The sequence below is a fragment of the Daphnia pulicaria genome, chromosome 6, assembly GCF_021234035.1.
Source record: "Daphnia pulicaria isolate SC F1-1A chromosome 6, SC_F0-13Bv2, whole genome shotgun sequence".
Taxonomy (NCBI): domain Eukaryota; kingdom Metazoa; phylum Arthropoda; class Branchiopoda; order Diplostraca; family Daphniidae; genus Daphnia; species Daphnia pulicaria.
In genome coordinates, this window is record NC_060918.1 from 4,561,477 (window position 1) to 4,583,709 (window position 22,233).

The window sequence follows — 22,233 nt, forward strand, 5'->3', positions numbered from 1 at the left end:
AATTTTAATAATAATAATAACCCTATCTTTGAACTCTTTCTCTTGAGTCTTGAGCAGTTTTGATTGTCGACGACTCGACGTACGATTACGATTACGAATTCAAACAAATTTGAATTTCCGATTTTTTATTTTTAAATCTTTTAACCTGGCAACGACGCATAACATAAAATTGTTGGCAACGTTGTTAACGTTAAAGTCAGATTTGAAAATCAACTTTCCTGAACGGCTGTAAATTTTTTAATGTCGAATTACGAAAAGTTAGTTTTAATTAAGAATAAAGGCCAGACCGCAAAAGTGAGAGTGAAATTCTTTTTGTAAGTGGTTTTTGATTTGTTATAATTATAAATGATCACCAATAGTTAAATGATAAATTTTTTTATTGACAGTTCCTAAAGAATGGCAGACAAAATCCAAGTGGCCGTTCGAGTTCGGCCAGTATTATTTCAAAAGAAAGATGTCGAAATTCATTGGTCTTGGTCAGAAGGTGTGGTATTTCAGTGTGAACCTGGTACCCCAAAGAGAATCGGAAACCCCTACTTATTTGACCAAGTTTTTGGAACAGAAACTCAAAATTATCAAATTTTTACTAAATTGGTTCAGCCCCTTATTGATTCTGCTATGAATGGGTTTAATGTAACAGTTTTGGCATATGGGCAAACAGCATCTGGTAAAACATATACTATGATGGGCAGCCAAAAAGAGCTTGGTATTGTTCAATTGGCTGTTAATAGAATCTTTACTCTCATCGAGCAGTATCCTGAACGAGCCTTCTTACTTAGATGCTCTTACATTGAAATCTACAACGAAACCATTTCTGATCTACTCTCTTCCAACCCACAAAAGCTAAAAGTACAAGAACTGGCAGAAGGTCATGTGGTGGTCCACAATTTGATTGAGACTAATGTGAACACCCCTGATGCTGTTCTCAAGCTAATGCAACAGGGTAACAAACAGCGAAAAGTAGGAGGAACAAGTATGAATGAAAGAAGTTCTAGATCTCATACTATCTTCAGAATAATTGTGGAAAGTTTACCTCGTGATGAAGCTGATCGCTCTGATGCTGCTGTCATAGTATCACATATTAACTTGGGTATGATATTTTCTATTATTTTTTTACATATATTTGTTAAAGAGCTATGTTTTTCTCCCGCAGTTGATCTTGCTGGTTCTGAAAAAGCTTCCCAGACCAACGCCACTGGCGATCGCTTTCGAGAAGGCTGTGCTATTAATACAAGTCTATCTGCCTTGAGTTTGGTAATCAAGCAGCTAAGTGAAGGCGAAGGGTTTGTTAACTTTCGTGATAGCAAGCTAACCCATATTTTACGTGCATCACTGGGTGGGAATGCTCGTACTGCCATCATTTGTAATGTTACTCCCACAGTCCTGGATGAGACATCCTCAACTCTAAAGTTTGCTTGTAGTGCAAAAGCTGTACAAAACCAGCCTCAAGTAAACGAAGTTCTCTCTGATCAGGTGTGTTAACAAAAAACTATTTTAAATTTTAACAGTTCACCATAAGTAACTTTTTAACATAAATATTTTTTTAAAATCAGGCCCTATTACGCAAGTACAACAACTACATCAAAGATTTAGAGAAGAAACTGAAGGAGAAGGAACTGGAAAAGAAGCCTGAAGCAATAGAAGAAATGCGACGACTTCTTCAGGAGAAAGATATGAAAATCAATGAGCTGAAAGAACAGCTTGTCGTTTCGAGTGACGTAGTATCCGGACGAGCAGAAAGTAGTCTTACGGTAAATAATATTATTTGATAGAACGACTCGTAACTAATTTTTCCTTTCATCAACTTTACAGAGTGCCCAGCGAAGTTTGCGGCGAATGACATGGGGAGGTAATCGTTTGAAGCAAGAATTAAATTTGCTCGGTCCAGCAGTTTTTGAAGTGAACACACCCCCGGTTCCATGTTCGGAAAAAGTTTCACGAACAGGTGATTTATTAATTTTGTCTTTACCTTACATGGAAGTATCTTTTATCTTCCCTGTTTTGGCTGTTAAATGAAGTGTGAATATTTTTATTTTCATTTAAAAATAATTTATTTCTTTTTTTCATTTTGTAGTTGCACAAGTATTTGCAAGTCGCCAGCGCACCAGCAACACCAGACGCTCTGAAACGCTTGATGAGGTAGCCCCAGAACTCGAGGATCTTGACTCGGAGATATTTTTGCCAGCTGAAATGGTCTTCAGTAAAGACTACAATCCTATTGCTAAAGTAGACGTAGCAACAATGACAGATGTCAGAGAATCGCCTTTCAAACAGCCTGCCGTGCCTTCTACCCCTGTTCCAGTTTTGCGTGAGCAATTACAGCGAATGCGCATGTCGTTATTTAATAAGGAACAAGAAAGTGAAACTCTGAGAGAAGAATTAGAAGACTTGAAGAATTTTACACGATTAGAGCAGGATATTGGCGTTCATGCACTAGCTACAGCTAAAAGCGTTGATTCCCCGGTATTTATTTCAATCCCGTATTATTTGTCAACCACCTTAATCAATAATATACTTTCTTTCGCTGTTCAGGAATCGGCCGATAAGTTACATCGAGCTCTGCAGACGGCGAATGACATGGAAGTGTTGTACTTGGATACACACCGTAAGCTAAGCGAACTCAAGACGGAATTTCAAACAAAAGAAGCTGAACACGAAAGTGAAATCCACGCGATGCAAACTGACCATAAACTGCAAATCGAAACCAAGCTCACCGAAAAGAAGCGTCTCGCCAAAGAACTGGTGAGAATAGAATGTCTTCCTTACAGCCGATGCATCAGTAATTGAGTTTGATGTGTTAATTTTTCTCAGGCTGATCTCAAGGATAAATTCGAGCGATTAGAAAAAGATCATTCCGAATCAGATACTCATCTTCTAGTAATTAGTGAACGACATGCTAAGCGGGAAGCCGATCTTCGCGAGACTCTTCAAGTATTAAAATCAAATGTCTATTATTGAATTTTTATTTTATCATTGTTATTCTTTGCTTATTTGTAGGAAGCGTGGGGACAGTTGGAGCTTCTTGGTCAAGATCCAAACGCAATTAAAGAAAACTATAATGCCAAGCAGAAGCTAACGCAAGTGGAGCAAGAACTTCTCGAAATGTAATATTGAATTATTCGTTTAATCTCTTTTCAACTTGATAGTAAAGTGTTTTATTATTTACAGGCAAAAGTTCAATAGTGATGCTCAATCTCGAATTGCTTCGCTTACGGAAGAGTTGCGACAATTCAAAGAATCTGCTGTGCCAGTACCGGAAGCCTCAGTTAAAGGCGACGATGACAGGCATAATAGTTCTCTGATCGGAATGTGCATGGCAGATGAATTGCGCGATGTTTTTATGAACCAGGACTGTTCTTTCGCTCCTCGCTCTATCAACCGAACCCGCAAACGTCCTAGTTCAATTTTGTCTGTTGCGCTGGCAAAAATGGATCAGTCAGTATGCATGTTGGACTCTACCGAACACGAAATGGAACCCAGCAAAAAGACCCGCCTATCGATACAGTCAGACGTGTCTGAAGAATTGGATATATCAGAAGTCAAGGAGATTCGTGAATATCTCGTTGAATTACAGGTATATAATTGTTTTCGTTTATTACATATTACTTTTGCTGATCCGTTTCGTATTCATTGTAGTCTGTGCTGGTACGTTACGAAGAAGATTACGAAATTCTCAGTCAAGAAAAAGAACAACTGAACAGCCAACTTCTCAACGCGCAAACCGAAATAGAAAGCCTCCGTGAAGAGAAAAACAAATTCGAGCAAGTAGGGAGACTTCAAGATGAAGAAAACTTTGCTAAAAAATCAGACACTTCAGAAGAAATGTTGGATTCCAGTTGCTTCGTTGGCGAACCGTCGATTTCAACTTCCGTAATCGATATGGAACAGTCGTGCGAGTCAGACGATCAGTTCCTTAGTTTACGGGATCAGTTTACAGACACGCGTGGATCGTCCATTTCCACCGAAATTTCAGAAGCTGCAGCACAAAGAAAAGAAAAAGTAGAACATTCCAACAAAATCAAGCAGTTAGAAGAAGAATTGGTCCAACTGACTGAGAGACTTGAACTACTTCAACAAGATGTCGAAGAAAAGACTTCTGCGATAGAAGAGAAACAACGTTCCATTGAAGCTGCCCAATCGACTATAGAGGTTCTGGAGCAACGATACGGAGAACGGCAGAATTTACTATCAATTCTTGACAAATTGAATGAAAACATGCGTTTATTAAGTGAGGATTCTACTTTGGTGACCAAAGAGTTGGAAACAACCCGCCAAACTCTTGAAGAAATTCGTGCTGAAGCTCGTGCATTATTCGTTGCAAAGGAACTTCTGGAATCTCGACTTGAAAAAGCAAACGAAGAGCTCGAAGCCGCCCGTACTGGATTCGATTCAGTGGATCGAGTAGCTCCTCCAAGCCAGGTGGATCAAGAAGCTAATGTGAGGTATGAAAAAACTCTTGAGGATCTCAACCTTGCTCACGATCGCGTCAAAGCACTGGAATCTGAGTTAGAACTCAAGACAACTGAACTCAACGCCGCTCTAAACGCTATCCAGCAAGCTCGCTCGAAAGAAGATGAACTGGAAGAGAGTTACGTGGAAAAAAACCAACTTGAAGAGCTTGTTGAAAAATTAACTAGTCAACTCGACGGTCTGCAAGATGATTTAGATTTGAAAATTCAAGAACTCAATGAAGTTCAAGGAGCTAAACAAGAGGTTCTTCTCCGAAATGAAGTGTTGGACGCAGATGTTGAACAAAAGAAGCTTGAGATCAATCAAGCACAAGCAGAATTGGTCGAGGTGCGCTTAAAACTTGAGGCTACTGGTGCTGAACTTGAAAGAGCCAAGCAGGATCTCCAAGAAAGCTGTGCAAGAACTGAAGAACTCGTTCGTATGAACGAACAGTTAGAAAGGGAGAAGAAAGACGCTGTTGCCTCGAAGGAGACAATTGAAGAGGAGCTTCGAATCAACGCTGATGCAGCCTTGGAGAAAGCTCGACTATCAATGGATGCAGTACACCGTAATGATTCTGAAGTGCATGCACTACAGGATTCACTGGACAAAACTCGAGCTCAAGCCCAACACCTCCAGTCGTCTAATGAAGAACTTTTGAGTGAATTGAATCTGGCCAAGACAAAAATTGACGATCTTTACAACGATTTACAGTCAGCGAATGCTGCTCTTTCTGCTCTCAACGAAGAAGCTGCTTCAAGAAATCAAGATTATTCAGCTGAATTGAACAGGAAGACGCAAGCTATCCAACAATTGGAAGTCACTCTTAAAGAAACTAAACTTCAATTAACTGAGCTCCAGTCTATGCAAGAAGTCGTTCAAACTGAACTCAATGAATCGAAAAGACGAATTCTTGACCTGGAAGAAAATTTGGAATCGGAATGCGACGTTCGTGTAGCAGTTCAACGTGCTGCCGCAGAAGCCGCTTCCGTTGCTGCTGTGACGCTTTGCGCGAATGTTGAGGAAAAGGAGAAAATTGACCGAGAACTTCTTGAATATCGTGAAAGAGTCGCTAGGCTAACTCTGGAAGTAAGTCATTCCACTTCCGCATTGGAAGCCGCAAAAGCCGAAGTACTTCAACTGGAGAATACTAGCCGCACTGAGCGAGTGCCGCGCGAAGAGCTTCATGCGTTAACTTCAGAACTAAAGGAGGCACTTCAACGAGTGTTTCAGTTAGAAGAGTCACTAGAAGAAAAATCAACACAGTTAAACGTCTCCTACCAGAAACTGGAAGCGGCTCAAGCTAGGATTCACGCTCTGGAACAAAATGAAGTAGCTGTCTCAAATCAAGCGGAATCTTTCGAGTGCACTATTAAAGACTTATCAGCTAAAAATGTGAACCTCAATGAAATGGTTGCCCAATTCCAGTCCGATCTTCAGTCAAAGGAAGATGAGCTGATTAACCTTCGCTCGATGACTCAAAATATCGCTCTGCTTGAATCCCGTTTACAAGATGTAGGTGGTGAAACAGCCCAAATGTCTCGTATCATCGATGACAAAACGGAGGAAATCGCGCGCTTAGAAGGAGAACTGGCTCGATTACACGAGCGGCAACGGGAGCTGGACGAAATCCGGATTTCTCTCCAATCTATGCAAAGTGTCAACGATGACTTGGTCGCGAAGCTGAGCGACAAAGAAAACCTTAATGTCAATTTACGTAAAAATCTGGAGAACAACACCCAAAGATTTGACTTGTTGCATTCAAAACTGGAATCAGTTCAGTCGGAGAAATCATCTCTATCAGAGCGCGTTCGTTTGTTGGAATCGCAACTGGAATGCCAAGAAGCTAAAAATGTGAACCTCAATCAAATGGTTGCCCAATTCCAGTCCGACATTCAGTCAAAAGAAGCTGAGCTGATTAACCTTCGCTCGATGACGCAAGAAATCGCTCTGCTTGAATCCCGTTTGAAAGATGTAGGTGGTGAAACAGCCCAAATGTCTCGCATCATCGATGGCAAAACAGATGAAATCGCGCGCTTAGAAGAAGAACTAGCTCGAGCCACAGAGAGTCAACGTAACCACCAAACGCAGTTGCAACATGCTGATCAAAGATTTCAGAAGCGACAACGGGAGTTGGACGAAATCCGGATTTCTCTCCAGTCTATGCAAAGCCTCAACGATGACTTGGTCGCGAAGCTGAGCGACAAAGAAAACCTGAATATCGATTTGCGTAAAAATCTGGAGAACGGCACCCAAAGATTCGAATTGTTGCATTCAAAGTTGGAACTAGTTCAGTCGGAGAAATCATCTCTAGCAGAGCGCGTTCGTTTATTGGAATCACAATTGGAATGCCAAGAACAAGAAATTGGAGACCTCCGCCAGGGACTCGGTGAGGTACACAACGAGCGTGGATTATCAACTCAACTAAAACAACGTCTTAATTCATTGCAAGCTCAATACGACGACGCCGTCAGTCAGTGCCAGCAACTAAGATTAGTAAGAGACGAAATTTTGACGCATCAAGAGCAATCAAGAGAAGAAATATTGCGACTCGGTTCTAAACTACAAGTGATAGCTGAAGAGAAGTCATCGTTGGAGCAGTACCGAATTCTGTCCGAGTCACAGAAAGAAGCCATCCTTCAAGATTATCAAACTGTCAAGAACGCGCTGACTCAGAAAGAAAACGAACTGCATACCGCGCAGCGTCAACGGGATGAATTGAGCAACCAAGTAAGAATGTTGAATGATCAAATGGCAGAGGCGCGGACGAAAGCAAATGCACTGGAGTCCAGTTCCAAGTTCCAAGTTCAACGTCAATTAGAAGAAACTGTTGACAAGCTGAAACGGGAACTTGTCGAAACCCGTTCGAAAAATGAAATCGTACATTTAAATTTCGAAACAGAAGAGGACCATCGCAAGAAAAAGATTGAAAGGCTGGAAAAAGAGCTAGAAACTGTAAAGCAGCAGGTTAGTCCATTTATAGATCATTTGTTTGTTTTTTTCATTAAAAATAATACTTCGATTTTATTTCTTGTAGTATGTGAAATGTAAAGAACAACTTCGGTTGCTGCGTGATCGGCAAAACGAAGACGGTACAGTCAGCCTCCCAAAGCCTCGTCTCTCAATCGTTGTGGAGTCAATATCCATTCAAACCGATCCAATTGCTGATAAAGGGTTTGGCGTAAGTCTTCATTTCACTTCGAAGAGCTTTCTTGTATAAAATGTAATTTATTCTTGTATTATATTAAATTTATAGTTCCGTTGGCAAATGGATCAGTACGTTTCAGACAACGAAAGACTGCGGAAAAAAGTCTCAGAAATCGGTGAAAGAATGGAATTTTATAAAGAAAAACTGATCAAGTATCGAAATCTGTACTTTCAAACGACCGGCCAAGACCCTCATGGAAGGCTGTCGAGCAGTTCATCCAACCATTCGTCGCAGCCAATGGAACGCCATTCTTCTACTTCTTCCAATTCTTCAAATTGCCGAGAAAATGTTGCAGGTAATTAAGCGTTATTAGAATTTAGTTGAACCATCATTTTTAAAAATTTCTTTTCTTTATGACAGATTGCCCCAATGTTGATTTGGATCGAAATCCAACCCGAAAAACTTCGGCTGCGTCTGCAGTTCCTGCATCGATAAGCTCCCAACCTGTAGCAGCACTACAAGCAGCGCACCAGGAAGAGGCGAAAGCTCGAGTATCAACTGGAGTTGCAAAGCCTGCGATGACCGCATCTTCATCGACCCGCTGGTCCGGCGGAAAAAAGGAATCTTTAACTAAAGAGGAGATGGAGAAAATCAACAATTGCAATCCTAGTTAAAAAGATGTTTGAACTTTAATTTTGTTTATTCAATGTTCATTCCGTAAATTTTAACTCAATCCCTTTTCCTCTTCATATTTTATTCTTTTTTTCATATTTCAATTAATAAAATAAGGCAACTTTTTTTAAAAGATTTTTCCACAGTTTGTCGTCATTTTAAATTTGAATTCACTTTTCATCACTTTTCGAGAAAATTTTACATCTTTGAAGAGTCTGATCAAAAAAATAAAGAGGAAAGACAGAAGTATTCTGCATGCCCGTTATCGATCTGCTGGTTCGGCGTGAAAAAAGAATCGCTCACGTAATGAGAAATGGTGGAGAAAATCAACAACACAATCTCGTGCACTAAATTCGTCAATCTCTCTTGCTCTCTACCATGTTAATTTTTTTACTCTATTTCTCAGAAATAAGGATTTTGTAAAAAAAAATTCATACTTGGAATTTACTGCGTGTAAATGCATGCGTCGAAGAAAACTTCAGGATCGAATGAAATATAATAGTGTGATAAATAAATAAAAAAGAAACTAAAACTTCTTTTTGGTGCGAGTTCGTTTGAAGAAGAGAAATGATGCAAACCCAACCCAACTCTACATGAAGTTCCCTGCAAAGTAATACGAAGTACGAACTTTCCAACCCCGAAACACGTTAGAAAAGGATTGGCATCGTTGTCCAAATCCCGAGTCGTGATTCGTTGCTATGTGATGTGTTTACATCAACACATTTTACCCGTATATGAATATAATTGATCACCACTCTTTTTCGTTACCGTATTTCCGTATTATGTTTAATCTATACATACTACGTATCGCGTGCAGTTTTTCTCAGAATATAGCGAGCAAGTTCGTATAATAAGATTTCTCAAGTTTCCAAAATTGTCAGTGATGCCATAGGTTTTTTGGTAAGCCTTGTTTGGGTAAATGTCCATTCCCTTTTGTGAGTTTTATTACGCACGTCGCAAAGAGTTGATCTCCCCACGTTTATTGTGGCTATTTTAATGCTATACTTGTCTTGAACATTTCTTCCTTAACCACAAGTGTGCAATGGGAAATGGAGGATCAATTTGCAATAACATTGGCCTTAAAAGGTAAAATTGAAAAATATTTGCATGAAATCTATAAAAACGACAATGTTTTTGTGTAACAGACAGCTGACTATTATTGTGGTTGGTTTGGATAACTCTGGGAAAACCAGCATGAGTCGAGCTTTAGTTGGAGGTATGTTTTTACTGTCTTTTTTTTATAGTTTTTATTTTTAAAACTTATTTTTATTTCAACAATTATTTTCTTCTCAAGAAACTTTTACAGATACTGTTCCAACCATTGGTTTTTCAAAATTTGTAACCAAACAAAAAGGAATTACCATAAACATTTATGATCTTGGGTATGTGTGCTGATAGCTGAAGATAATCTATATTTCAAATTAATTAAAGTTTTGACCATTTAATTCTTATTTATTTATGTGATACAGGGGGAGTTCTAGGATTCGCGATATTTGGCATAATTACTTTGCGGAGGTAAAGTTTATTACGTTTATGAGTTAAGCGCAATAAAAGATGTTTATTTACAATTAATTTAAATTAATGCACCTCACATTTTTTGTGGAGTAGTGTTACGGTGTAGTCTATGTTGTGGATGCCAGTGATTTGCAGCGATTAGCGGAAGCTCAACAAAATCTAAGTTCTTTAATGAAACACCCTATTCTTAAAGGAAAACCTTTACTTTTGTAAGTAAAATTTGCATTAAGTTACAAGGTATTAAATCAATTTACATTTTGGTTTTCCATGCTTTTCAGATTAGCCAACAAACAAGACCATTTTGATGCGTTAGATGAAGTAGACGTTGCGGACAAATTGCAGCTTGAAATCTTGGCCAATGCATGCCAAACACCGACTAGAATAGAAATTTGCTGTGCAACACAAGGGACTGGGAAAAACATTGATCCAATTATACGTATCGGATTCCAGTAATGTCTTTTACTGGTCGATTCAATATTTATCGTTTACATTATCTTTCGTTATTTTTGTTAGTTGGTTGATTGAAACCATCCTCCGAAATTTTGAAAAGATAGATCGTCGCGTCACGGACGACATAGCGGCTCAAAAGGCAAAAGAGGAGAGAGAAAAGGAAGCTAGAAAAGAGAGGATACAGAAACTGAAGGCTTTGCAGAATGAAGTGGAAGAAACTGTTGCTCAGATTTGTGTCGAATCCCTGAACGGAAGAAATCAATTCAAACCTCTTGAAGAAATTACGGTACATATTTGCGCATATTTAATGAGAAAAGTTAAATTATTGATGTGATTTGACGCGTTTTTGTTTTTAGGAAGAGTGGAATCTCCCTGGTTCGATCTTGGAAGTTGATCACGGAATCGGCATGGAATCCCCTGAGAAAACAGACAGCGTAATATCTCAAACACACATCGATCAAATTGAAGAAATTGTAGATTCGGAGATAACAGAACCGGTACGTGTAAATTATAATTCAAATTTTAGAAATGCTTTTTAGTTTTTTACCATATGAAATCCCAATTAATGAAGGAGCAAACCCCAATTGACGTTCGAGGAACAACTTCGGCACCCGCTGAAATGAGTGGATCTACACCAAAGGCGCCTATATTAAACCGAAACGATAAAGTTAATTCTGCATCTCCTGTAGCCAAAAAACAAAATCAGCGCACAAATGGAAAAGCGTTGCCACCGCTTAAAAGAAACGCCCATAAATGATGAAATTAACCGAAACCGTCCGAAATATCTAGTCTTCTTGAAATCAAAATTATATTTCATGCTTTATTTCTACATAATGGATCTGTCATCAATTATCATAAATGCTAAAACAATCTTTCATTTTAGCGTGTATTTCGTTTCGACATTACAATTTTAAAAGATAATTTTAGCGAAGCTAGCGAAGGTAGTAACTTCTTGTTACGTATCCATTGCTATCTGCCACCAGAAATATATCTTAGTTCTCCATCACATGGATTGGTAGAGGTACCTCTACATCTAAAACATGTTACATGAAGCCCAGAACCTACTGGGCAACAGCATTTCTTTTTTCCTCTGCTTTCTTGTGTGAAGTTTGTTTGACTTGATAATCCTTCAACGCTGCTTTGATTGCATCTTCAGCAAGCATTGAGCAATGCAATTTGACTGGTGGAAGTGACAACTCCTTGGCGATGTCTGTGTTTTTAATTTTCAGAGCATCATTAACCTACCAAACAGTAAAACATTGAGATATGGCCACATTTTTATTAAGAAAGATATTTGTTACTTACCGATTTCCCTTTCACCCACTCTGTTGCTAGGGAGGATGAAGCAATGGCCGAGCCACAGCCAAAAGTCTTGAACTTGGCATCAATTATCTTCCCATTTTCATCAACCTTTATCTGAAGTTTCATAACATCCCCACAGGCTGGAGCTCCAACAAGGCCAGTACCGACGTTGATATCCTTTTTGTCCATTGAACCGACATTTCTTGGCTTTTCATAGTGGTCAATTACCTAATCGAAAACAGAGAACAAGATATATAAGAATTGCCGTACTTTTCAAAATATAATATTATAACTCAATCAAACAAAGTTTGATATGCTTACTTTTTGGTGGTATGAGGCACAAGAAATTGTAGGCTGGCTCGCCGAACGAGACCTCAATAGGGCACGAGAAATGTTTTGATACATCGCCATTTTTCAGATGTCTGAATCGTTGTGAATGTCTTACATCACATGTTACACCGTTGCCATTTCAACATTCTAGTTACTGAAAATCTGAATGGCTGATTGATTCGGTAATCGGTAAACATTACCTATTTGGTATTAGTAGATGGTACCGAATTTATCTTATTTAATTTTGAGACAAATATGAACTAGGACATATCACAAAATGTTTGCTTCCAAAGCCAACAAAAGTAAGTTCGAGAGGCTAGAGCGCATGGTTGCTTGAGGCGCAATAAATTTGGCGCAACGAGACAAAACAAATGAAGGTGATTCAAGAAAATCTTGTTATTCTAAATTTCTAATGCCTACCCCTTTCTTTTTACCTTTTTACCCTACGAGTCTCTTGGGAGTTGGGACTCGATAAACGAAAGGAAATTGAAATTTGAAATTAGTAAAATTATTTTGTGTTCGTGTGGTAAACAACACCTCGCTACAAAAGAAGAAAAGAGGGGAAGGAAACGAAAAAAAAAAAATTTCTTCTTTTTAAACGGAGGAAAGAGAGAGAAAAAATTTCCGGCGCTAGTAGGTCCACATTTTGCCATTAGCCAAGGTCAAGGGGCTTAATGAGTCAGTTTACCGATTGCTTTGACGTTGAGTAGTCGTCAAACTTTTGCTGTCCAAAATTTGTAGCCCCACTTCTTGCTGAAAGTTCGTTTTTTCCTAAATTACCTAAAAAATGGCTCGAAGGAAGAAGGGTGTAGGGTCAGTTGAAAAAGATATGGGTCGATCAACGGTGAATTATAGGCCAGCGAAGCGTAGGCGATCTCAACAACCCGTACGGTTCTCTAATTATGTGTTCAAAGTTCTCAAACAAGTTCACCCACAGGTAAGTTTGCTTTGTTTTTGTTTTGTTTTTAAATTCCCATGTTATTGTTTTTTAAATTAGCAATATTGAGGAAACTTCCGTTTAGGTTTAGTGTACGTCGATTTACTAATAAAGATAGTTGTATTTCGTATTTTGTACACACAATATGGCTGATGTAATGTTTATTTTTTTTTAAATTTTGTCACGCAGTTGTCCATGACGAATAAAGCCATGAAAGTAATGGTAAGACGTGTCCTATGCAATTTTTGGACGTTACCGAGCAAATCAATTAATCTATTTGAATTTTTTAAAACAAGGATGATTTCATGCACGACATCTATTCACGTTTGGTTTCGGAAGCTGCTGGATTAGTGAAGTTGACGAAAAGATCAACCCTTTCGGCCTCTGAGTTTCAAACAGCCACGAGACTTATTTTGCGTAAGTAAATTATTGTTATGGTTTATTGTTGTATTCGGATGATTCAAGTTGCACGTCTCTTTGGTTCGCTCTTATTAGTCTTTTACCGACATTAAAAAACAGTTTTTTTATTTAGCTGGGGAATTGGCAAAACATGCCATCAGTGAAGCTTCAAAAGCAGTAGCTAGCTTCTTAACCTCTCGGTAAATTTTATTTATGGATTAGTAAAGCAAAATAGTGCTTATTTAATGTTTATTTTCTTTTTTCGTTCGAACAAGGAATGATGATGCGAAGAGATCCCATGCCCGTCGAGTAATTAATAATCCACCCACTATGCCAGTCACAGGAAATAATCAAGAGCCTGTCGAAATCGAGATTTTTGGGACTGTACCTCGGCCTCTTCTCAGTAATGCTCGCCAAGTAACAGAGCAAGGTGATGTAGAGGAATCTATGGAAGAAGATGAATTGGTGAAGAGTATTGACCTTCAACGAGAAACGTCATCAAATGCACCATTAGTGGACAGAAATCTTCAGATAGAAAATACAAATCAAATTCAAAATGTTCCTGATAGTAGAACAAAACAAGTAGTGCCCATCGAAACTGCACAACGTGACGTAACGTCTGGTTTGTCCGAAGAAAATATATCTGATGAAGAGATTGCGGCGACAACCGAAGAGCAATCGGGTCCTCCGACGCCGCCCACAGAAGGAGAGTCGGATATGTCAATCGTTATATCTGAAACCTCGAAACAAACGGAGGTTGACGATGACAAGCGACAAGACCCCCTTAATGATGAGAAGATGAAGACGGCCGAGGAAGCGGAAACTGCTCCGATGGATGAAGAAGCAGAAACCGAGCCGATGGACGAGGAAGCAGAAACTGGACCGATTAACCTGCAGTCAACTAGTGGTAGAGAAGTCGAACCGAATTCGTTGTTAATTGTTAATGTCGGAAGTATTCAAGAAAGTTCATCCTTGATTTCAGCTGGTAATTTTGAACTATATATAGATAAAATAGATGTATCAGGATTTTATGCATCTCTTTATGTTAGGCTCCACAATCAGCACTCAATTGATGTCAATTTCAAACACCATTGCTTCAGCAGGTACTTAAGTTGTATTTCACTCAAGTCAGTTTTTATTAATTACTTTTCCTGTTATAGATACCGGAAACGTGAGTTATCCTGAGCCATTCACTCAAGAACCCTTGTCTGGGAGGAATGAGGCTGTGATGACCGACTCTGGTATTAGCACTGGTAGAGCTACATCTGAAGCTTCACAGCTTACCGTTCGATGCTCTACGGTATGCAGTATCATGTCTGTTTGTTTTTTTGACAATATTATGATTCATTGTTTTTTTTTCTCTCTAGATTACCAGCACGAAAACAACATACATGCGCTCAGCATTCTGAACGCAAAGAAAAGATCTCTGAAAGCTGGTTTTCGATGAAAAATATTTGCAACTAAACGCGCTCAGCGTACTCTGCGATTCCCCTCTTATAATTTTGTCCATAATTGATTTACGCAGACGGAGTAACTGTTGTAATTTTTTCTTTCCCTCAAAATTGTTGATATCTTTTAAATTATGTCTTCGATTGATGCAACCAGAAGTTTTGGTTAGCTTTAATGCCTTACACGGTTTTCTCTTTGGTTAATAGGCTGACATTTCGGCTTATACAGTATACACTACTCTTGCGAATTAAAAATGAATGAGAAAAATTGTTGTTCACACACATTGCTGTTGAAATTCTTGTTTTCAATTTTGGTCTGTGTAGATTTTCTCTTTGCAGAATGCAGATAACACAGTAATACAACGTTGAAATGTTGAATCTCAGTTCTAATTATTTTGAATTTTCAAAAGAAAAGGGGTGTCGTTTACTCCTAACGGCGATTGTCAGTACTATTAAATCGATAACTTTTGTCTTGTGACTTGGAACAGCTGACAGAAAGTCCCGTGACTGTAACTTGAACAGATTGACAGTCGTTTCGGCCTTTTCTGAGGGCAAAGTCATCTGTCTGATAACAGAAAGATTTCACCTGGAATTAGTCACTTTAAAATATTTTTATCTCGTTGAAGAAAACCCGCTTTGAAGCAACAATTCAAAATGCCGCTTTTCAGAAGCGAAGAAATGACACTTTGTCAGCTTTTTTTGCAAAGTGAAGCTGCTTATGCTTGTGTAGCTGAACTGGGAGAGTTGGGACTTGCCCAATTTCGTGACGTAAGTATCTTTTCTTTTTCAAATGTGGTTCAATTAATATTACATTGATGATTATTTTACAACTTTGCTTAAAATCTATAGTGTTATAAATTTTCACCAAATATCGATAAAAAAGGCTTTTATAAGGACATGATATTTGACATGTGTTAATCTTTCAATTTAGTTGAATCCTGATGTTAGTGCTTTCCAGCGCAAATTTGTCAATGAAGTCAGGCGTTGTGATGAAATGGAAAGAAAACTTCGTTACCTAGAGAAAGAAATCAAGAGAGATGACATCCCAATTTTGGACACTGGCGAGAATCCTGAAGCTCCACAACCCAGAGAGATGATTGATTTGGAAGCAGCTTTTGAAAAGCTTGAAAATGAGCTTCGTGAGGTGAACCAAAATTCAGAGGCACTAAAGAAAAACTTTTTAGAGCTGACAGAATTGAAGCACATCTTACGCAAAACTCAAACATTCTTTGATGAGGTATGGACATTTCAATTTTACTATTGACATTATCATAGACCAGTGTTATTTATGTTATCTTGAAAATGTAATAAGTAGCATTTTAAATATCACATTTATATTTATAACATGGTATAATTTAAACAATATTCTAAGAAATGCAAATTTAAGAAGGAAGGATATATGTATTAAATGACAGTAAAGTCAAGCTTAATAACACAGCTTTCTCCTCCCCCACAACCTTGTAAGACAAAGAAAGGTTTTTATTTTATAATCTTGGTTTTCCTAAACTCTTAATTTTGTTCAATTATTAACACTCATGTGTTTGTTAACTTCCTACTTTTGGTTTAAGGTTAATCTTGACAAGCTTGTATGATTCTAATAATTTAATTAATTTTACATAGTGCGCATGAGTAGTCTTTAGTTTTTTTTTTTTTCTGTTCCTAACTCTGAGTTTTGTTGATTTCTTTTATCTTCCCAACACCCTCTGTCTTACCACCTTTACTTTTTGAATGCCTCATGCATTTAATTTTACCCTGTTCCTACTGATTTCCCATATCACATCATTTTGCATGCCCCTGACATTTCCATAATCTCCGCTCCTCCGCGCTGGCTCGCTAATATGAAACACTTTATTACACGCTCGCCTACACGAAACGCAAAAACACACACAACTATGCATGCACATTCGGGTCGGAATGGGACAATTCTGAACTAAAAACATAAAACACGCACACAAAACAACACAAACAAGATTGAAGCTGTCTTTAGTCAAGACACGGTCACAGAAAGAGTAAAACCAGCTACGACTCATCGGCATGGCATACGTCTACAGATGGCCGAATCGGGTCACGAAGATGAGCATGCCAACTTGCTCGGCGATGACGGACTGCGCGCTGGCGGACAAGTGCTAAAACTTGGGTATACAAACCTACCATAACCGTTTTGAAAGTCTTGTGTGGACCGTTATAAAATTCGTAAAGATTTAAACTACAAAAGATTCAAATAAAATAACAATTTTTTTTTCTTGTCGTTAACTGCCTAATGAGATATAACAGTCCAGCAGGCATTTTCTTAGTTAGAATATTCTAACTTACCGGCAAACAATCAATTCTTAATTAATTGTCTGATTTACCAAACATTTTTACTTTATTGATTGTTTGCCGGAGTTTGTGTCTACTAACATCCAGTCTTGTGCATAATCTCGAAGGCAGTGTCTTCATGATCTAACAATTCATAATATTTTTGTTTTTATTTTCTTTGTTTCTTCTTACGTTTTTGTTGGTGAGGATTTCCCGTTAGTTGTCCGTTACTTAGATTGTGTTTTAATCTGCAAGGAAATGATAGAAAATCAGCAGTGAACGTTCATACGAAATTCATACGTTGCTGGCAGTCAAACCCAGTCGGCCTTTGTAACATTTCGGACCGAGTATCTATCTGAAACACTCCTCAATTTCACTTTCCTGTTGACTTTTAAAAGTGCATATTGAATGGACTAACAAATCGACCCTTCTAACTCGGCATTTTATGTCCAGCTTGACTTTGCTGGTGGCGGTTTAGCTAAAGTTTTTTTTACGCTTCAGACGCAGTATATTTTTTCTAATTATCATAATTATTGAAAAAATTGCATTCAATTATTGTAAATGGTTTTCGCGCTGGGTTAAATTTCGCTTATGCGCACCAAATCCAAAATTTTATTATATTCTACTCGACCACATCCGCTCATCAATAACCTTTGATGAAATCTGTAAAGGATCCAGCCTTTACTTTTCTACCTGGCGTACAGCCTCTTAAAAAACTCCCACCAAATTCAACCCTATTTCTGATTTAATTTTACTTATGTTGGGGCTCACCGTCAAATGGAAATTAATGTATTTTTTTATTTCTTTCTTCAAGTGTTAACGGTGCGCTTTTATGTTCAATTTTTTCGGTATTTCTTTTATCTCCTGTGCCCGCTCCTTTTCTTCACTCACAAACTGCAAACTGCACGTTGAAATAGAGGGAAAGTCTGATGGAAACGGAGAGTATGACTCGAGCCTTAATCCCAGAAGATGTGACCAGCAGACAGGTGGTCTCCCCTCAAAATCTCGGGTAACGAAGAAAGATTTAAACAACGGGTCTCTGTCATTTCGCTATTGCCCAGCATAATGATACATTGTTGCTTAACATGTTTTTTTTTATTCAAAAAAAAAGATTCAAATTTCAGATCGAACCAAGGGAAACATTAGCGGGAAATTCTCGCCGAACATTTTCATTTTATTTGATTTTCATCTTTTCTTTTTTTTTATTTTATCCTCCCTAATTTTCTTTTCATTTCGTCGCCATCATCACTGTATCTTTGCCGTTTTTTCGTGTAATAATCTGTTGGCTTTGGCGTATAGATTTGTCGCAGGGGTGATTCTTCGCGAGCGTCTTCCTGCCTTCGAGAGGATGTTGTGGCGCGCTTGCCGTGGTAACGTGTTTCTTCGCCAGGCTGAAATTGACGCTGCCCTCGAAGATCCGGTCACTGTAATTATCTAGAATGAACTTTTTTATCTTTTTAATTAGCTCAGCTTAAACATTTTGGTATCGATTATCTACAGGGAGATCAAGTGTACAAATCCGTCTTCATCATCTTCTTCCAAGGAGACCAGCTTAAAACCCGTGTCAAGAAAATTTGTGAAGGATTCCGTGCGACGCTGTATCCGTGCCCGGAAACTCCAGCTGAGCGTCGTGAAATGGCCATTGGCGTCATGACTCGAATTGAGGATTTGAATACTGTTCTGGGTCAGACTCAAGATCATCGTCACCGCGTGTTGGTAGCTGCGGCCAAGAATATCAAAAACTGGTTCGTCAAAGTTAGGAAAATCAAGGTAAATCATTTTCAGCGACGATTAAGAGTGCGTTCTTCTAAATATGTTTAAATTGTTATTTTCTAGTCCATCTATCACACCCTGAACTTGTTCAACTTGGATGTGACGCAAAAATGCTTGATTGCTGAATGCTGGATACCAGTCACTGACATGGAAACTATTCAAATGTCCCTTCGGCGTGGAACGGTATTTGTGTTTTCTTTTAGATTTTTTTATGCCGAGAGATTAATTGTATTATTTGAACAGGAGCGAAGTGGAAGTTCGGTTCCCCCCATCTTGAATCGCATGATGACAAGAGAGGTGCCACCGACCTATAACCGTACCAACAAGTTTACGGCTGGATTTCAGAATCTCGTAGACGCTTACGGTGTCGCTACTTACCGTGAAGTTAACCCAGCTTCCTTCACCATCGTCAGCTTCCCTTTCCTGTTTTCTATGATGTTCGGTGACGCTGGTCACGGACTTTTGATGACGTTGTTCGCTCTTTGGATGGTAGTCAAGGAGAAACCTCTGGCGGCCAAAAAAATTCAAAGCGAGGTAATGTCCAGGATGAACATGTCTTTCTGAGAAAATTTTATTCATTCGCTTTTATTTTTTAAACATCTAGATTTGGGTCATCTGCTTCGCCGGTCGTTACATCATGTTGCTTATGGGTTTATTCTCGATTTATGCCGGATTCATCTATAACGACGTTTTCTCCAAAGGTGTCAACATATTTGGATCGGCTTACAAGGTCAACTTGACTGACCATGAGCTGCAGCATCATCACTCGGGAATGTTGGTTCCAAACGAGGCCAATAACCATTACAGGCAAACACCTTATCCATTTGGTGTCGATCCCATCTGGATGATGGCTGAGAATAAGATTCCCTACCTTAACGCCTACAAAATGAAGATTTCCATCATTTTTGGCGTTGTTCACATGGGTTTTGGAGTAATCCTTGGCATTTGGAATCATCGGTATTGAAATCAAATGTTGAAAAATTATTATCCCATAATGACGCGTTGAATTTTTGTCTTTTATAGTTTCTTTGGCCGCAATATGAATATCCTCGTCGAGTTTGTGCCACAAATCATCTTTTTGATTTTCCTTTTCGGATACCTTTGCATCTTGATGTTCATTAAATGGACTAAATATTACGCCGGAGCTGAAGACCGTAAGATCCACTATTGTCTGGTTAAATGTACGATTTTTTTTATCGTTAAAAATTTGTTTGTCTGTTCGCAGAGGCTCTTACCCCTGGATGTGCACCTTCGATTCTCATCACCTTTATCGGCATGGTACTGTTCAAGTACGACACAGTTGCACTTGACGGTTGTGAAAACTACATGTATCCTGGGCAGGTATGATAGCATTCGCTTTAAACCGACCTTATATTACAAATATAGCCTTAATGTCTAAAATGTTTATGTATTAATAGGAGACGCTTCAAAAAGTAATGATTATCACGGCAGTCCTCGTGGTTCCAATTCTCCTTTTTGGCAAGCCCATTCTGTTTAAGATGGAAATGAACAAAGCCAAAAATCATGCCGTAAGTTATTTTCTTTCAGATTATTTGGATATGTTACAGTAAATTACCCATTTTTGTTCAGACATTGCATAACCATAATGGCACTGCCGAAGGCGAAGATGTGGAAGTAGCTGGAGTTCCACAAACCGAAAATCATGAAGGAGGGGATGAGCCGCATGAGTTTAGCGACGTCATGATTCATCAGGTAAAAACTAAAAAAACAAATGGAGAAATTTAAAAAAAACTTCAATCTGAATTGCAACTATTCAGGCTATCCACACTATTGAGTATGTGCTGGGATCCGTGTCCCACACTGCCTCATACCTTCGTTTGTGGGCTCTCAGCTTGGCCCATTCTCGTAAGTTAATTTGTGTATTTTTTCGGTTCATTTTTCTTTTATTAATTTTTAAATTTTCACGTCCAACACTGTTACAGAGTTGTCCGAAGTTTTGTGGTTGATGGTTCTCCGCAAAGGTCTCATGTTCCAGGACTGGTATGGCGGTGTCATCTTGTATTTCATCTTTGCCGCTTGGGCTGCTCTGACAGTCAGTATTCTCGTCCTCATGGAAGGACTTTCTGCTTTCCTGCACACTTTGCGTCTTCACTGGTAATCAACTTCAAATCACATAATACGTTTAAAGTAGAACTTTGACATCTTATTCATGTGTGTTTCTCTTTAGGGTCGAATTTCAAAGCAAGTTTTATGCTGGTGCGGGCTATCTATTCGTTCCATTCTCGTTCGAGAACATTATGGAAGTCCAACCAGGCGAAGAATAATTTTTAACGATAGATCTTTTTTGTTTTTTCTTCATATCTTTTTTTGCACGATATGTGTAATATGTAATACGCAAGATCTAAAAATAATCTCTTTCATAGTAGTTGTTGATTTTAGCAAATTGGTGTTGTAAAACTCTTCGAATTTTTCTCTTTAATAAGGTCTGTACTGTTTTGCTTGATCCAATATAATTCAGTTAGCAGCGAAACACTTTTTTTTGTGTAAGAAATAGTTTAACGGATACCTCGAAAGAGTCGAAAAACACTGTAATCGGAAGATCTTTAGAACATAATAAATAATAAGAGCAAAGGATTACCTCCGAATAGTTATTTTATTATTTTTATTATTTTAAAGCAACATGCTTCGTCTTGCTTCGAGTCTTCCAACAAGCCAACACCAGGTGTTTGTTTGTGTAGGTGCTTATTCCTGTACCACCAGTTTCTAACCCCACGAACAAGCGCCATCAAGTTTGTCGTTGAATTTCAGGATCTTGTTAGATGAGTATGGTGGTCTTCCTCAGTTTTACTAATCACGTGACCTTATTCAAGCTTCTTTTACTATCAACTTTAGTGCCGCCGGCCACGGAGCATTAATGACGTTGTTCACATTTTGGACGACACGCGTTTAATGATTTTCAAGTTTTGAGCAAATAATCTATGTCATTGGGCGGAATAACGGACCACGAAGGCAGAGCGATCCGTGTAATGCATATGATATTGAACGATATTGAATTACATTTAATTTCGTTTGTATGCTCCAAGCCTCCAACACTGTATACATGTTGCTTAATCTATTGGTTTTTTTCCAAAAATAATTATTACAATAACAAACAATGACGACGGAATAATATGCAATGTTCTCTGTTGTTGTGCGAGGGATTCACCATCTAAATAAAATCTTCGTACACTTTAACGACTTTAACCAAGAGGTTTTTTACGCAAATTTTATGCAGAAAATTTTTAGCCAAAAGTAGACGCTTATTACCGTGTGGTCAACCCCTCTTTGTTATGCACGCTGCCTATGGTAACATTTCCGTTTGTTGACTGTTGGGACGACCCAATTAATGCATGTTACCGTGCAACCGCAGAATTTTCAATAGAACTCCGTGCATATGACTTGGACATTTTATATGTCCGATGAAGATTTAGTCAATAGTCAACCTTCAACGATTCCTAGGGATTTTACTTGAAGGGCGAAGCTGACATTGACTTTGGCAATTAATTGAAAGA

At 38.5% G+C, this 22,233-nt stretch overlaps 5 protein-coding genes across 8 annotated transcripts; 4 read left to right on the forward strand and 1 right to left on the reverse strand.

Moving 5' to 3' along the window:
- The first annotated feature begins 180 nt into the window (after positions 1-180).
- On the forward strand, positions 181-8,404 carry LOC124343968 (kinesin-like protein KIN-7O). Of its 2 annotated transcripts, XM_046797358.1 has the most exons (14): positions 181-314; positions 387-1,090; positions 1,154-1,473; positions 1,554-1,751; positions 1,813-1,945; positions 2,075-2,463; positions 2,533-2,742; positions 2,812-2,931; positions 2,998-3,104; positions 3,169-3,574; positions 3,637-7,416; positions 7,487-7,630; positions 7,706-7,952; positions 8,018-8,404. In XM_046797358.1, exons 2-14 carry the CDS (start codon positions 397-399, stop codon positions 8,269-8,271), a joined length of 7,002 nt encoding a protein of 2,333 aa, XP_046653314.1. In that variant the 5' UTR covers positions 181-314; positions 387-396; the 3' UTR covers positions 8,272-8,404. The 2 variants fall into 2 exon arrangements, with proteins under 2 accessions (XP_046653314.1, XP_046653315.1); XM_046797359.1 differs by lacking the exon at positions 8,018-8,404 and having other exon boundaries at positions 7,503-7,630; positions 7,706-7,946.
- A 539-nt stretch (positions 8,405-8,943) lies between these two features.
- Positions 8,944-11,142, forward strand: LOC124343979 (ADP-ribosylation factor-like protein 13B). The gene is made up of 9 exons (XM_046797377.1): positions 8,944-9,355; positions 9,415-9,485; positions 9,564-9,651; positions 9,739-9,784; positions 9,878-9,993; positions 10,063-10,233; positions 10,298-10,520; positions 10,591-10,731; positions 10,806-11,142. Exons 1-9 carry the CDS (start codon positions 9,312-9,314, stop codon positions 10,989-10,991), a joined length of 1,086 nt encoding a protein of 361 aa, XP_046653333.1. The 5' UTR covers positions 8,944-9,311; the 3' UTR covers positions 10,992-11,142.
- LOC124343982 (iron-sulfur cluster assembly scaffold protein IscU-like) lies at positions 11,107-12,015 on the reverse strand. The gene is made up of 3 exons (XM_046797379.1): positions 11,858-12,015; positions 11,540-11,764; positions 11,107-11,475 (listed from the first exon to the last, which is right to left on the reverse strand). The coding sequence occupies exons 1-3, from the start codon at positions 11,945-11,947 to the stop codon at positions 11,296-11,298; spliced, it is 495 nt and encodes a 164-aa protein (XP_046653335.1). The 5' UTR covers positions 11,948-12,015; the 3' UTR covers positions 11,107-11,295.
- A 290-nt stretch (positions 12,016-12,305) lies between these two features.
- On the forward strand, positions 12,306-14,932 carry LOC124343977. The gene is made up of 8 exons (XM_046797375.1): positions 12,306-12,803; positions 12,993-13,025; positions 13,100-13,220; positions 13,336-13,402; positions 13,478-14,187; positions 14,252-14,305; positions 14,363-14,502; positions 14,570-14,932. The coding sequence occupies exons 1-8, from the start codon at positions 12,654-12,656 to the stop codon at positions 14,609-14,611; spliced, it is 1,317 nt and encodes a 438-aa protein (XP_046653331.1). The 5' UTR covers positions 12,306-12,653; the 3' UTR covers positions 14,612-14,932.
- Positions 14,933-15,143: 211 nt separating this feature from the next.
- Positions 15,144-21,212, forward strand: LOC124343974 (V-type proton ATPase 116 kDa subunit a1-like). 3 transcript variants are annotated; one of them, XM_046797369.1, is made up of 15 exons: positions 15,144-15,418; positions 15,582-15,887; positions 16,621-16,787; positions 18,248-18,374; positions 18,449-18,718; positions 18,785-18,904; positions 18,965-19,255; positions 19,326-19,678; positions 19,745-19,875; positions 19,947-20,062; positions 20,140-20,250; positions 20,312-20,434; positions 20,500-20,587; positions 20,665-20,836; positions 20,910-21,212. In XM_046797369.1, the coding sequence occupies exons 1-15, from the start codon at positions 15,305-15,307 to the stop codon at positions 21,004-21,006; spliced, it is 2,586 nt and encodes an 861-aa protein (XP_046653325.1). In that variant the 5' UTR covers positions 15,144-15,304; the 3' UTR covers positions 21,007-21,212. The 3 variants fall into 3 exon arrangements, with proteins under 3 accessions (XP_046653325.1, XP_046653327.1, XP_046653326.1); XM_046797371.1 differs by having other exon boundaries at positions 16,702-16,787; XM_046797370.1 differs by lacking the exon at positions 16,621-16,787 and adding an exon at positions 17,866-17,957.
- Positions 21,213-22,233: the final 1,021 nt, after the last annotated feature.